The 16,263-nt window shown below is 49.1% G+C and overlaps 1 protein-coding gene across 1 annotated transcript in view; it reads left to right on the plus strand.

The window, feature by feature from the left end:
* The window catches only part of NCK2 (NCK adaptor protein 2), a 117,819-nt gene extending 106,998 nt beyond the window's left edge, over positions 1-10,821 (plus strand). Inside the window, exon 5 of the mRNA XM_069583211.1 lies at positions 10,140-10,821. Coding sequence (XP_069439312.1) covers positions 10,140-10,334 — 195 coding nt within the window. The 3' untranslated portion in view covers positions 10,335-10,821. The remainder of the gene's footprint in view (positions 1-10,139) is intronic.
* Positions 10,822-16,263: the final 5,442 nt, after the last annotated feature.

The raw sequence follows: 16,263 nt of genomic DNA on the forward strand, positions 1-16,263 counted from the left end.
ACCTCTGCTCCGCAAGGTGTGTTCTTGTAGGTGAGATGGCAAGTACGGAGTGTCTCAGCTTCTGGAGACTTTGCTGCCTCTTGAGTGGGGTCCCCCCTGTTCTGTCCTGCAGACCCAAACATCATTTTCTCCCCGGTTTCCCTGTGTTGATGACCCAAACTTGTTTCCTCTCTTGGTCTGAGGTGCATCAGATGTTCTCAGCAAGGCAGACACCCTATTTCTGACACAATCTTTTGTTGGTTGGTGTTTTTTTCTTTTTAAAGTGTGTAATCCTCAGTACGTCTCTGCCACAGGCACCACTGAGTTTATCTCTGAAACGCTTTTAAAGCACTCAGGAACAGAACTAAAAAGGAAAAGGGCAATTGTTTTAAGAGAGGGGTTTGTGTGTACAAGTTCAGTCAGAGGTATGAGGCCTCTCGACTTGGAGCATACCTGTTTCCAGCACAGATTTGGGGTCGGTGTTTCACGTGTGTGGCCAAGTCTGTCTGGGAGAACTGGGCTGTCATTCCAGGTACCTTTTTGTGTTTTCATTGTGGAGGTGCTAAGCTGGTTTTGTCAGTCCTTTTAAATATACCTGCCAGAGTGAAGCAAAAGTTCTGAGGATGGAGTCCAGTATGATCATTTTCTGTTGGTTCCTATAGACTTCAGTTTAATCGTATAAATGCAACCTGTAAGACTAGTCAGCCCGTGCTATGTACTGTAATTGTCCCCGAAAAGGTTGATACTACGATTACTAAGTGCACAGTCAAGATTCCTGTTGACTGATCTAGAGGGAGTTCAAGCCCACAAAAGTGGTTTCCCTTCAGACAGAGAAGGGCAGCTGTGATGGGGTGGAAACCAGCCCCCCAGTGGTGGCAGCAGTTCATGGTGGCGAGCACATGGGACCTAAACAGTAGCTGCATCTGAAATCTGAGCAATGAGCTTTTCTCATCCAGAGTCAGTGGTTTCTGGCAGGACATCACATTAAGTTGTTCTCACATGAAGTGTGCTCCATGCACAGATCAGGAGGCTTCAGAGAATCGGGTCCAGAGCACTTGCAACCCCCCTGAGCAGAAACTCAAAGAAAGCACCAGAAACCCCGTCACAGTAGGATGTGATCGAGGGACAAGGATGATTCAGAGTCAAGGAGTCTCGTCCTGATTTAGGAACATTGGGTTTGAAGAAGCTTCTTAGAAAGGAGAGGGGTAAGAGTAGCCCCCCAGAGTGAAGACAGTGCCCCCAGGTTCTTCTCTATGGGGCTGGGGAAGGGGAAAGGCTTTAGCAGGAGGCAGACAGTGTCACTGGCTTAGAGAAAACCTGTGATTTGTCCATGAAACAAGCACCTACAGGCCGTGGTCACTGTCAGACCTTGGGACCAGGTCCTTTTAGAGGTAGAGGAGGGTAACTTTCTTATCTACACTCCACTCCCAGGAACTTGAAGAAGCAGCAGTGTGACATTTGTCTTGGGTTATGAGAGGAGAAGGCCTTTTCTAAATAACTAAAATATTGCTTGTTTATTTTAACCATTTTTGTTCCTTCTGTTTTAATTTAGAAAACTGAGCTATGACAGCTCATCGTGTGCTGGGCCACTGGCTCTCGGGGTGGGGAAGAGGCTCTCTGGGACTTGCTTGGCTCTGCCCCTGCCATGGCCCCGGCTCGGCCTGAAGGCTGCCATGTGGCCCAAGGGTGTGCCGGGCTGCTTGTCCGGCTGGAACTCGCTGTTACACGTGGCGCTGTCTGCTGTGTGTGCGCCTGTCTTGTGCCAAAGAGATGCTCAGGGCCTCTCAGTCATGCTGCTGCTCTTCTCCTGATGGCAGGGCGAGCCGGCTGCACTGTCTTCATGCTCATAACTAGGTCTTTGCCCACCTGTCATCTGCAACCGTGAGGAGCCGTTCAGATGGACAAGTCCATCACTTATCCATTTTCTGCCTCCACTGCCTCTGCTTCCTGCCTGCACCTTCCCGTCTTCTTTCTGCCTGTTGTCTTTTTCCCTGTTCACTCTGCCATCTCTAAGATGAGAGCCTACCGTTCAAAGCTGCGTGAGCCCGAAGCCCCACAGCCTGACCCGGCTTCGGGGTCCCGTTTCTGCAGGATCCACAGGCATCCCCATTCAGTTTCCTTTTCCTTCCTCTAGGTCTGTGTGCTCAGAGCTCACCTTTGGTCACTGCAGGACCTGTGATTCCTCAGTAAGCATAGCCGCTTTATTAGAGTGCCTCTTCAAGATGCGTTTCATTTTTTAAAATATCCTGAACAATTTCAGTATAAATGAGCAAGATTCTTGCTTGATACTTTGCATTTTAAAATATTCCATATTTTTCTGTATTGAAAAGTAAAAAGATCTGAGTTCTGGGAAATCAACGACAAGCAAAGCATTGGCATATCCTACGATATCCGGGGTCAGTGATGTGTGGTTATTTCAAAGGCGTGTGTTAGACATGGTTTATCAGCCAGTGAATGGACCAGATGACCCTGCTTTGGCCCTTTTCTATCTTGCATCTCAATATCGAGTTTTCTCTCCCCTCCACCTCTTGCTCTCATTCCTCGCCTCTAATTGTCATTTACCTTTAGCAGCTAAAGATGGAATAGTGTCAGTTCTTCGTATTTAATCATTATATTCCATCCATATCTCATGAAATCTAGAAAATTCAAAATTCCTACCTGCCTTCTCATCTAATGCTCATCGTAAATCCTTATGTATTTGTTCAGACTTACTCTGTGGATATGGCTAGGAAACTGTATTACAGTGAAGAATAACCAGTAACTAAATTTCTGTGTACTCTGTAAACTGTCAGTGTTTTATTTTTTCAGTTGCTGTAGAAAGTGACAGCTTGCAAACTAGGTTGAGGTCTGCAAAGCATCAGCCTGTGTTGTAGGAAGCCGTTTTTCTCTGTAAGATGTTAAAGATCCCAAAGAGATCATCTATTTCCCCATATTTTGTGTCCCTATGTTTTTGTGTCATTTATTACAAAGGGCTTTGGATGGAGTTTTATCTCTGCCGTATTATGTGTAAAAGAAGGTGAAGAGTGCTGAATCCCCTTTTTTGGAGGGAGAGGCTGTAGAAAGTGGAACAGAGGGCTGCTTGTTACCTGAAACCTGAATTGTGGCGAGAGCAGAAGGAGGCGGTGCAGGCAGCTGGGCTGTGCCACTGGGTGCCCTGGGGGAATCACAGTCACGTGGCCAAGTGGCTCCTCCTAGTCCACGGAGGAGACTGCCCATCGCCCTCTCCTGCATGCTGCCCAGACTCTGCTCTCTCCTCCTGTGGACCTTCGCACACATCTGGAAAACTGTAGAGTACAGCTGCCCCCATCCCCCTAGCACCCCCCTCCCTGCGCAGTCTAGGCACACACGCCGTCCACACCTCACTCCTCCTCCTTTCCGTCTGGGAAGCCTCCGTGAGCCGTGCTCCTGAGTCCCACGATGGGGCCCGTGCTCACAGTGTAACTGCCTTCACTCGTGGCTGTGCTGTCCCCATGGCAGCCAGGTGGGCACTGGAGTGCATGCTGAGTCATCCTGTCGGCCGTTGAATCCCAGCACTGCATGAGACCTTAGAAAATATTCTCCACATTCACTGATGATGCAGTTGTCCAGCATGTGTGTGTAGATTCAGAGTGACTGGGAGCCAGCAGCAGCCGGAGGAGGTGCCAGCATGCCCAGCCCTTCCTCTGTGCCCACTGACCCCTGGGCTTGTGAACTCAGGTCAGACCTGGTGGCCTCTGGCTCAGGATTGCTGCCACCAGGGGTCCAGACAACCTCCCTTCAGGCTGCAAGTGGAACATGAAGAGAGATGAGTGTCCAGTAAATCAGTGGGAACTGAAAAACAGTTCTTTCAAACTAGAGTGCAAGTGTGAGTGTGTGCATGCTCAGTAGCTCAGTCCTGTTCAACTCTTTGCAACCTCATGGACTGTAGCCCACCAGGCTTCTCTGGTGAAATTTCCCAGGCAAGAGTGCTGGAGTGGGTAGCTATTTCCTACTCCAGGGGATCTTCCTGACCCAGGCATCAAACCTGCATCTCATCTCCTGCATTGGCAGGCTGATTCTTTACCACTGAGCCACCTGAAAACTCTGTCAAATAATTCATCTGTAACAGTATTCAGAAACATTTTCATAAAACCCCCAGATCATTAGCTCCCTTGATGTAAATGTTTATTGACATACTTGCTGTTGTTGTTTAGTCACTCAGTTGTGTCCGACTCTTTGCGACCTCATGGACTGCAGCATGCCAGGCTTCCCTATCCTTCACCATCTCCTGGAGCATGCTCAGATTCATGTCTGTTGAGCTGATGATGCCATCCAACCATCTCATCCTCTGTCACCCTCTTCTCCTCTTCTCAATCTTTCCCAGCATCAGGGTCTTTTCTAATGAGTCAGCTCTTCACTTCAGGGGCCCAGAGTATTGGAGCTTCAGCATCAGTCCTTCCAATGAATATTCTGGGATGGTTTCCTTTAGGATTCACTGATTTGTTCCCCTTGTAGTCCAAGGGACTCTCAAGAGTCTTCTCCAGCACCAGTGTTTGAAAGCATCAGTTCTTTGATGCTCAGCCTTCTTTATGGATATACTGCTCTCATGTAAATTCACAAGTACCTATTAGAAATGATTCCCCCCAAGAATTAAAAGCTGTAGTGGAAATTAAAAAAAAAAAATGTATCTTGGGACTTCCCTAGTGGTCTAGTGGCTAAGACTCCGAGCTCACAATGTGGGGGACCCAGGTTCAATCCCTGGTCAGGGAACTAGACCCTGCATGCTGCAACTAAGACTCAGAGCAGCCAAATCAGTCAGTATTAAAACAAAAGAAAAGAAATGAGTCTAATAAACTGTAATATGAGAAAGGTGTGCGCAGCTGGCACATGTATTAATAGCACCAGTGTAAACCTTTCCGTCTTCCTACTCCACTTCTTATTAGCTGTAACTGCAGAAGGACTGTGAGCAGGCTTGTCCCCTAGGCTGGAGGGCTCCGTTTTCATTTACAGAAGAGAGGTAATTCAGGCTTTGCTCCCAGTAATCTGCTGACCACTGCAGTCAGTTAGCAAGGAGAAAATAACATAGAAATTGCTAGGGTTTCTTTGCACTGTATCCCTTGTTTTTCACAGCACACAAGCACAGGCAGACCCAGAGCGAGGGGTGGGAGGCCCGCAGCCTCAGTAGGCACACTCCGGCCCTCCCAGCGAATGTTTTCTGCCCTGATTGTGGTTTCTCGGGGGCTTTCCAGGTGGCTCTGATGGTAAAGAGTCTGCCTGCAGTGTGAGAGACTCAGGTTCAATCCCTGGGTTGGGAAGATCCCTTGGAGAAGGAAATGGCAACCCACTCCAGTATTCTTGCCTGGAAAATCCCATGGACAGAGGGAACTTGGCAGGTTACAGTCCATGGGGTTGCAAAGAATCGGACATGACTTCACTTTTCTGTGGTTTCTCAGCAAGTGAAGGGGAAACACCTTGTCCGATGAGATGAGCTGAGGAGCCCAGATGGAGGGAGGAAGGTTTGCATTCTGCTCTGCTCGGCTCTCCGTAAACATTTCTTTCCTGGAGGCCGGCAAGCCCACCTCTTCTCTCTACTGCCAGGAGTCTTTACTACCTGTCCTTTGAAAACAGTTCCTTCTCGACTTACAGGAGAAATTCTGCAAGAAGTGTTTACATTTTGGTCTCAAGATGCGGGCGAGGAAAGTACTTGCCCACCGGAGATGGTGTCTGAGGCATCTCACCGACCTCTAGGGGCCAGTAACTGCAAGTCAGTCCCACCCCAGATGCTGGGCTCGTGGGCTTCAGTCCTCTTCTCAGTGTGGTTGAGCCAGCAGACCCTGTCAGGTTTCTGTGACATGCTTAGCTTCAGAGGGTTGCTGAGCCTTCCTGGCCCTGTGCCCACGGCCAGTGCAGACCAATGTGGCTCCATCCTTCACGTGACTTCCCCAAGGCTGTTGGGACAGACAAGCCTGTAAGGACCAAGACTGGTGGCCCCAACTTCTCAGGGATCCACTCCCCTCCCCTCCCCCCCCCCCACCTCTGGAGCAGCCCCTTTTCTTGTCAGATCCAGGAGGCTGGCTTCTTGAGAAGGGAAGAGAATCCTGGCTGTGCCACCCAGGGGGTCCCCTGCAGGGAGTATCTAGAGCAAGGTCTGACCCCTCAGGGCAGAGTCAGACAGGCTTCCCCAGCCTGGGGGTGGGCTTTGTCACGGAGCCACCTCCTCCAAGGTGTGTCTTAGCATGTAAATCACATTCCTGTCTTGTTCTCATAGCCCTGAACACTTGAAAGCACTGTGGGTGGTTCACTCAGACCTCATTTCAAACTGCATCTGAAGCTCCTGGACGGCCCTGCCCCTGAGCTGCTCATTCAGGGGGTCTGCAGTGGGGCCTGGGAATTCGCTTTTTCTGACAAGCACCTAGGTGATGCTACTGGACTTGGGAGCACAAATTGAGACCCCTTGGCCCAGTTCATCCTCAGGCTTCCTTTAGAACTTGGTGACATGTAACAGTGCATTTTAGCACATAGATCAGAAGCACAGAGATGCTGGAATGAGAGTTCTCTGAAGGTTCGGCACCCCCTGCTTGGTATAAACTTAATTCCTCCCATGTCCTTAACTTCAAGGTTTCTGCTCAGGAGCCCACAGAATTAAAAATTACTGTCTCTGCTACAGTGACCAGTTTTACTGCCGTAATGCATATGTACAGGAGACATATCAGGAGGCTAAATTAAGGTGCTTAAATTAAAAGCAAATTCAGAAAGTCAGCTGCTGATTGTGGGGCATAAGTAAAATTGAGTCTATCACATAGTGACACCGTCTCACGCACTCCCTCCGTACAATGCCACTTTGTCTATCAACTGATTAAGAGTCTCTAAAACTAGCTCAGTGCCCGGCTGGTCCTAAACGTAAAACTGAAGTCGCCTTCTATCTTTATCAGAAGGCACAGGCTTTTGGCACAGAACGTATATGCTTCTAAAAATGAACAGATCTTGAAACTACACATTGCTTCTTGAAAACCGGAAACCCCAAGAGAGAGCTGAGCAGTCCCTAACATGTATATACTGCTGGACACAGGGCATGGTGACTGCTCCAGTCTTCCCCCACCAGAACTGACTGCCACGTGACGGGCCAAGGGGCTGATGCTCAGGGCATCCTGTGCAAAGCACCTGTCTGGCAGTACCTGTTTACTTTGTCCTGTTTTCAGAACCACACACAGCATCCAGCTTGGGTGAGAATACTGATAACACTGAGGCCAGCTCACATTCATCTTGATCAGTCTTGTGTAAATGTGAAAATAGCCGTGATTTGAGAATTGTGCAGTTGATTACTTAAAATGTCCTTCTGTGCTGTTTAGACTATTTTAACTTTTTTGTATTAAAGTATGGCCAATTAATGAGGCTTTCCCGGTGGCCTCAGCGGTAAAGAATCCTCCTGCCAATTCAGGAGATGCAGGAGACTCAAGTTCGATCCCTGGGTCAAGAAGATCCCCTGGAGGAGGATATGGCAATCCACTCCAGTGTTCTTGACTGGAGAATCCTGTGGACAGAGGAGCCTGGCAGGCTGCAGTCTCTGGGATCACAAAGAGTTGAACACGACTTAGCGACTAAACAACAGTGGCCGATTAGCAATGTTGTGATAGTTTCAGGTGCATGGCAGAGGGACTCAGCCATACATACACATGTATCCATTTTCCTCCAAACTCCCCTCCCTTCCAGGCTGCCACATAACACTGAGCAGAGTTTCTTGTTTTATACAGTATGTCCTTGTTGGTTACCTGTTTCAAATATAGCAGGGTGCACGCTGATGGCTGGTTGATCCGATAAATCATTCATGATGACTCATTTCTTTTTTGGGGAACGGGCATAAGAGATCAAGTTGGGGAAATAATTTTCAAGTTCTGTATACCCCTGTACACCCCTAATCCTCTAATGAATGGCTGTGATTCTGGAAATAACACACAACCCAAAGCCTAACTGGATCTAGATCTTCCCATCTCTTCCTGAAATTTTATTCCCCCAGTGTTTCCTGGGTTCCCCCAAGGCATTGGGCCCTGGGTTTAGTATAGAGATAAGATGAGGTTTTCCCCTCAAAGATTTATTTGGTCTGTTTTGGGCAAAGGGACACACAATTACTAACTAACTAACTGAATATGTCTATCTCTGTGATACTTTTTAAAAATCTATTTATTTTAATTGGAGGATAATTACAATATCGTGATGCTGACAGTTGTGACTGTTGGGGACCAGTGGCCCACCCCAGATCTGGGTTCTCCTAGATACCCCTTTCCCTGAGTTGTCATTCATTTATATGGAGTTGTCTCTCATTTTGCAAGATCTGTTCACTTTTGATCAAACATTTGCAGAGTCAGTGTAAAAACCGATGAAGAGATGCTTGTTGGTTTTGTCCTGGTGGGAGACATGTGAGCAGGGGCTGGGTTGGTGGGTCGTCACCAGCAGTGAGTTGCTGGTTTGGGGAAGGGTGAAAGTCTGGGCTCAGAATTCACTTTAGACCTGGATCATACAGCTCCCACCATCTGTTGGGCTCTCTGTGGACACAGCCGTGGATTAGACGCAGCCCTGACCAACAGATGTGTCAGGATGTCTTCTGCTGGACAATAGCCAAGGAGATGTTTCAGTGGAAAAGAATCCATGTGCCAGTGCGGGAGACGTGGATTTGATCCCTGGGTTGGGACAATTCCCTGGAGAAGGAAATGACAACCCACTCCAGTGTTCTTGCCTGGATAATCCCACGGATAGAGGAGCCTGGTGGGCTGTAGTCCATGGGGTCTTGAAGAGTCAGACACGACTGAGCAGCTAAGTGACAATAACAACAAAGCCAAGGAGAGTGGAGCTTATCCAGTCTGGGGATGCAGAGGCATCTCCACGTGGCCATTCTGCGCTCTGAGCCCCTCAGGAATGGTTGAGCAGGGAGAGGGACAAGGGGTGGCTCAGAAACAGCAAGAACAGGAGTGACAGTGAGACGGCAGGGTGGGACATCCTTCCCTCTCATTGATTGTCATTGTCTGTGTCACCCATCATGTTCCAATCTCATTCCTTGTAGTTATCCACCTTTCCTAGCTGCTTATTGAAGGCACTGTCTTTTTTCCGTTGTGTATTCTTGCCTCCTTTGTCACAGATTAATTGACCCTGAGAGTGTGAATTTATTTTTGGGCTCTCTCTTCTGTTCCACTGACTTTTTTTTAATCAAAGATTATAATTGTACAATATAGAGAAGTATAGAACAAAACACAATTATTGGAGGATAACTACCCTACAATATTGTGTTGGCCTCTGCCACACATCAACATGAATCACCCACAGGTATACATGGGTCCCCTCCCTTCTGAAGCCCCGTCCTGTTTCTCTCTGCATCCCACCCCTCTGGGTTGTCACAGAGCACTGGGTTGAGCTCCCTGTGTCATACAGCAAGTTCCCACTGGCTCCCGTACACATATGGTAATATGTATGTTTCCATGCTATTCTCCCAGTTCGTCCCACTCTCTCCTTCCCCCAGTGTGCCCAAAGGTCTGTTCTCTGTCTGTGTCTCTACTGCTGCCCTGCAAATAGGGTCATGAGTACCATCTTCCTACATTCCATACACATGTGTTAATACACAATATTTGTCTTTCTTTTTGTGACTTACTTCACTTTGTATAACAGGCTCTAGGTTCATCCATCTCATTAGGACTCATTCGCATGCATTCTTTTTTTTTTTCCTATAACTGAGTAACATTCCAATTGCATATATATATATATATACACACACACACACACCACAGTTTCTATATTCATTCATCTGTCTGTTCCATTGACTTTGGTGTCTATATTTGGGCCAGCACCATGCTGTTGGCTGAGCTCCTAATAGTGGTAGAAGCCAGAGGAAATGTATTTCTAGCCGCTGCCTATGTACAGACCACTTTCTACAAATCCAAGAACTAGCTGGGGAAATGAAAAATGTGTATTGGTTAGCATCAGTGCTGTACATTTCAGAACAAGTCTCCAACTTTCAAATAGCGAAAGTACATTTTGCACCGAAAGTACTAAGTACAGTGTCACTTTTCTTCGATCCAGAACACGAGCATCTCACCAGCCTCCGAGTGGTTCTAAAGATCAGGAAGTGGCTGCCCTGGGTGTGGACCGGAGCCCAGGCTCCCCAGCCGGTGCACGGAGCCCAGTGGTAACCTGTGTGTGTTCTCTTTCCCCCACAGCCCAGTGACTTCTCCGTGTCTCTCAAAGCATCAGGGAAGAACAAGCATTTCAAGGTTCAGCTGGTGGACAACGTCTACTGCATTGGGCAGCGGCGCTTCCACACCATGGACGAGCTGGTGGAGCACTACAAGAAGGCCCCCATCTTCACCAGCGAGCACGGGGAGAAGCTCTACCTCGTCCGGGCGCTGCAGTGATGCCCCGGGAAGGCGCCCTGGCTGGGCTCTCCTGCAGGCCCCGTTCTCTCCGCCTGGTCCCTTCTTTGTCCAGGTCGGTTATTTGCCACCGCCCCACTCTTTGCCATCCCGGGCCCTCCCGGCTGGTTTTCATGATGAGAGGTGGACAGAGCGAGTCGGTTCACTTTATTCCTCCTCCGTGGGAGACAGCCTTAGTCCATTCACACCGCTCGCGCCAGCAGACCCCCTTACAGACCTCGGGCGCCGTGTGGATGCACCAGAGCTGCCCTTATGTCCATGAGCCACAGAGCAGGCGGCATCTGCCTGGGGACCCCCAGTCCTGACCCCAGCAGCTCTCCATCTGTGTCGTTTGCGCTCCCACAGCTCCCAGGCTCTCCGGGGACAACCCTGGGCGCTGTTAGCAATACTGGAACCACCGGGCAAGACGGGAGGGAAGATGCTGTCCAGTGCCTTTGGGGCTGCGCTTGCAATAAAGAAAAGAGGTCCTGGAATGCCAGTTTGCAGAAGAGGGGCCAGAGACTGGGGGAGACGGTGGTTTTGGAAATTTCCCCCCGACGTGCCATCAGCAGAGTGCTCTTTCCTCTTGCCCTTCGGCTCGTTTGAATCTCACAGTGATGTATTTAATTCTCAAAGTCATATGTACCTGTAGCCATTTGTTGACACTAATGCAGATGATTAAGGAAAACAGGTGATCTTTGGGGAGGGAAGCAACCCACACTTCACACACACACACACACACACACACACATATACGCACACACAAAATATATATATATATATATATATATATATAGTATTTGTTTTACAGGGAAATTTTTCAGGGTTTACAAAAGGATATGTGATTGGTAGTAAGAGACACAGAATGTTTATGAAGAAATTGCATTTTCTTTTCTCTTTACATCCGAACTCCTTTATAGTTCCAATATACAGTCTTGAGATGGCACATTCCTACAGTTGAGGAAGGGGTCTTGAGGCCTCCTAAACTGCATACTCAGTTTTTTGGATATTGTAATAAAAAAGTATTATGACGAGACCCTGTGTGTGTTCATCCTTTGCCAAGCCTGGACTGAGCAGTGGGGAAGGGGTTCCTATAAGCTTGAGCACTCTGCCCCCAGGGGAGTGCTTTGAGGAGGACTTCTAATAAACTTATTACTTGTGTGTTTTCTTTTTCTACGACCACATTTTTGTATCTTGAAATAATAAATTTTAATTAGCATGACTCCAAGAGAAACCAGAATCTCAAGTTTGGTCTTAAAATTACTCTGCAAATTATATACGTCACCAGCCTGTTATCTGCTAGCCTTCTCTCCTCTCGATTTCCTCTCCCCTCTCCTGCCTGCCTTTCATGCACTGGGGAAGCCATTGTCCAGCCCCTCTGAGCACTGAGCACCGGGAATACAGAGCCAGAGAGCACTGGCTTGCAGCAGACATGTGCTCATCTCTCCCTCTTTGCTGGACTCAGCATCCTCGTCCCACCTCCTTGAGGTGGTCCTGCGATCATACCCATCACACAGAGAAGGTGAGTCACCAGATGATTGCATGAGGGTGTGGCTGCTGCCTCCTGGAGCAGGTGGCAAGCCCAGGGTCTGGGTTCAGGACCACACCTCCCCCCCCACCCCCCCACAACGCTCCTCTCTGCAAGTTCATTGTATCTTTAGTTGTTGCCTTTGTTAAACGTTTGATGATAAATCAGAAATTTGGTGTCTGGTACCTGAAATTGATGGGACTTAGGTGACTCAGTGATAAAGAATCTGCCTGCCAATGCAGGAGATGTGGGTTCGATCCCTGGGTCAGGAAGATCCCTTCGAGAAGGAAGTGGCAACCCACTCCAGTATTCTCGCCTGGGAAATCCCGTGGACAGAGCCTGGCGGGCTACAGTCCATGGGGTCTCAAAAAAGTCAGACATGACTTAGGAACTAAACAATCTGAGGTTAGGGCCACCCAGTTACATAAGAATGGACCTCATGGTTTGAGTGAGGCAGACCATCACCTTAGACAAAACAGGTAGATCCTGGGCTTTGTCATGGAAATCCCACTTCCTCCCAACTCTGAGATCTTCCTGTCGTGAGTTCCACCTTGACCTCATGCAGGAGTCCCTCTATACTGAGAGTGCCTGGACACCAAAATACTGATACACACAGCCATTCGGGAAGAAATAAAGGACACATTACAAACACATGTTTTGGCTTAAGGAACCTTTTTAACGCTTATGGTTGTAACTGACAATTATTTTTAATCTCAGACAACTGAGGGGGGAATCTCTAGCTCCCTGGGGTCAATCAGGATTTGCCTCTGTGAGGTTCCATGAGGGGGGATTTGGGGTGTCCAGCAGGGTCCTTGTGTGGTTTGAAGTGTGGATCACCAGCAGTCCGTCCAGGTACACTTGTGCTGTCACCTTTCTGCACACCCAGGGGTTCCCTGGACAAGTCTTGTGGTTCCCTTCTTTGCACAGGCATTGGAGGACAGTAACACCTGGTGGCTTGTGGTCTGTGTGACTCTGCTCATATGTTTGCGTTAAATGTGCCTTCATTTTCCAGGAAGAGCCTGTGACTTAGTCTCGAGCCACCAGGATCCCTACACGTGGCTTCTGCAGAATGCCAGACTCACGTTTCTTGGGCACTCAAGCTGCCCACCTGCTCTCCCAAAGTGCCTCTCAAAGGAAACTCTTAACTGGACAAGTCTTGCAGTTCCCTTCCTTGATATTTCCTGAAGATATGCCGTTTCCAAAGCATTTGTGGTGCCGTACCGCTGTGTCTTTGGTTTCCATGTGCTGACGGGTTCATGATCTGATCTTTCACCATTCCTACCATGCAGCACCAGAATGCCGAAATAGTGAGACCAAAGTTCAGATGGAGAGTGTAACAGAGTTGGAAAGTTTTCTCTTAAAATTCTACTTTTCAATAAATATAGGTCTGGTTTTGGCCAACTGCTCCCTAGAATCCCTGCGTTTTTCATCAGCAAGTATGTGACTCGTGTATTTACTATTTCTGCTCTAACACCTGGGCCAGGTGCCATCTGCTGTCCTGGGAAGGGCCAGGCCATCCTTACTGGCCCCATGACTTCAGGCACATTATCCAGCCATTCTGAGTGTTGGCTCACAAGTCAGGAGGGCTGCTTTCACCTTTGTAGTTCACAGGGTTGTGCAAGGTTGACTGGTGTGGCACTCAGGACAGGGTCGTCCTATGTGTGCAGGACCATGGGAGATGGCAGTCAGGCTTCCTTCTGTCGAGTGGTCCATGTGACACCATCCTCGTCCTCATGCCCCTCGGCTTCCTCGGGAGCCCCATCCAGAGCCCTGGCTCCAGGAGGCCCTCTGGAGCGTAGTCCTCACTCTGTGGTTTCGGAGCCAGCCCACCCTGGCTTAGAACTCAGCCTCCTCCAGTGTTCAAGGAAGTTCCAGCTGACTCTGCATCCTGGAGCCACCGCCCCTCCTGCCCAGGAGCCATGCTTGATCCTGACCTCACCCTGCATCCTCACCTCGGTTGACTGGCAAGCCCACACCCTTGGAAGTCACCTCTCTGAGCCCCTTTGTTCTCTCTGTGTTATGTGGAACGAAGCCCCCCACCCTCCTCAGCCTGAGCTGATAGCACCAATAGCCATCGAGGGTCAGGCAAAAGTTGAAACCAACGTCCTGAAGACTTATGCTGAGTCTCAGCTCCTGTCACCATGACAAAATACTATAGCTGAGCGGCTTAGAAACGTCAGATGTATTCCTGACAGTTCTGGAGGCTGGAGGTCAGGTCACCAGGTCTCGTGGTCAGGCTGTGGCCAGGGCCTGCCCATTTGCAGACATCCACCCTGAACCCTCCAATGGCAGAGAGAGCCAGCTTTTCCTAGGCTGTTCTGATGAGGGTGCTTATGAGGGCTCCACCCTCCTGACACCATCACATGGGGGTAGATGTTAACTTGAAAGTGGAAAGTGTTAGTTGCTCACTCATGTCCAACTCTTGGCGACCCCATGGAGTGGAGCCCCCCAGAGGCTCCTCTGTCCATGGAATTCTCCATGCAAGAATACAGGAGTGGGTTGCCATTTCTTTCTCCAGGATCTTCCTGACGTGGGATCAAATCTGTGTCTCCCACATTGCAGGCAGATTCTTTACCATCTGAGCCACCATAAAAGTGGGGGTGATGCACCCTCTCCCAGAAGACAGTACCCCTGGCCAGATATAGTGACTCAGACCTGGAGGGTGACAGCTCCATCCAGGAGAACAGGCTTCTCAAGGGCTCAAGTTCCAGCCTGGAGGGCAGGGGTTCCCGGACCTTCCCGGGCTGTGGGGCCTTGCAGGGCAGGTACTGTCTGACCTCTGACCCTGTGTGCACACCTACTGCCTTACAGCCTGCCCTTTCTGGGGTCATCTAGAGAGAAACGTCTGATCATCAGGACTAGAATGGGCTTTTTCTTTTAACTGTATATATTTATTTACGCATTTATATGTATTATAGAATATTGAATAATATTGGTAAAAATAGCAAACAACACTAAATATTAGTACAATTAAGTTTTTCTTTTTGTGTAATTAAAAAATAGAAGTTCTGATATGCTTTTCCTATACACCCCCTGGGATGGATGCCTAACCCCAACCCCACAAAGTAAATCGACAGAATGTTGACCAGTCCAGTGAGGACAGTTGACAGAAGTCATGGCCCATGATTAAGCCAGTGGACTCGGGAATGAGCTTAAAAAAAAAAATCCTCTTTGCCTGCACCTCCACTTGCATTTCTCCAGCTCAGCTCTGAGCTTCACAAGCAAACTGGAGGGTCTGTGTTCCTTTCTTGAGGGATCCTGTGACTTGACCGTAAGTCACTGCTGAAGATGGATAAACCCCACAGTAATATAAAGACTCACTGTGACAGTATCTTAAGATGCATGGCCTCCTTGGCCAGGGACGGGCATTTGAAAAGCCTGGTGGGCTACAGTCCATGGAGTTGCAAAGAGTCAGACACAACTGAGTAACTAAGTCACCTCAGCTTGGGGATTGGGTTCTACAACCAAAGTTGGGAACCAGAGGACCAGAGCCTTGTACTTGAGCTTCCGTTGATGGTTGAGGACCTGGGGCTCTCCAAGAACAGGTCAGGACCTGCGGAAGCCTCAAGGCCAAGGAAGCAGTGGTCCTCCCTCCCTGCTTTTCGAACCCTGCAACCTTGGTGTCCACACTGGATGTAAGCCTGAGCCTGACTCAGATCACTCCAGCAGTGTGATCTTCGCCAGGTCCTAAAATCTTTGCACCTTCACGGCCTCAAATGCTCGCATGCAGAGCTGCTGTCAGTCATTTAGGGACAGTCTTAGAACTGATAAACATCGTTCATGTAGAGAAGGTGAGCTGCTTTGCACAATAATGTAAAATGCTTAGAACCTTTGTATAACCTGCTAAATGGTCCTAATGAAAGAGGACATTGGTGGCTCAGTGGTAGAAGTTGGACACGACTGAGTGACTGAGCACAACCCAGCCCTACCTCCATCAGTTCCCATCCTCCTCCTCCTCACTTGAATCACTTGCTCCTGCCTTTCTCAGGCAGTACGCCACCCCCACTCCAGCCCGCACCACCTCTTTGTCCCCTACCCTTGGTACATGATGCTCTGCCCCCTATTCCCCCTGTGCTCTGCTGCACTAAGTGGGAACTGCTAGCCTCTCTGACTTCCCTAATTCCTTCCCTCAACCGCCCATCCTTCTTGGACATGGGCTTCCACGTCCTCACTTCACTCCTGGGTCCATCCACTCCCGCCTCCCCGTGGATCCGTGGCTGTCCGGACTCTGGATCCAGGTGGGCTCCCACTGCCCCCTGACTCTCTGCTCCTCAGCATCTCCTGATCCGAACTGCGTTCTCACAATTTCACACACAGCCTGTACCTGGCACTCTGCCGCCCTCTGCGACCGTTTTTTGTGACTCTGCCCATCAGACCCATGTCCCAAGCTCACCTCGTTTCCTC

This window comes from Ovis canadensis, chromosome 3 (genome assembly GCF_042477335.2).
Source record: "Ovis canadensis isolate MfBH-ARS-UI-01 breed Bighorn chromosome 3, ARS-UI_OviCan_v2, whole genome shotgun sequence".
NCBI classification, from domain to species: Eukaryota; Metazoa; Chordata; class Mammalia; order Artiodactyla; family Bovidae; genus Ovis; species Ovis canadensis.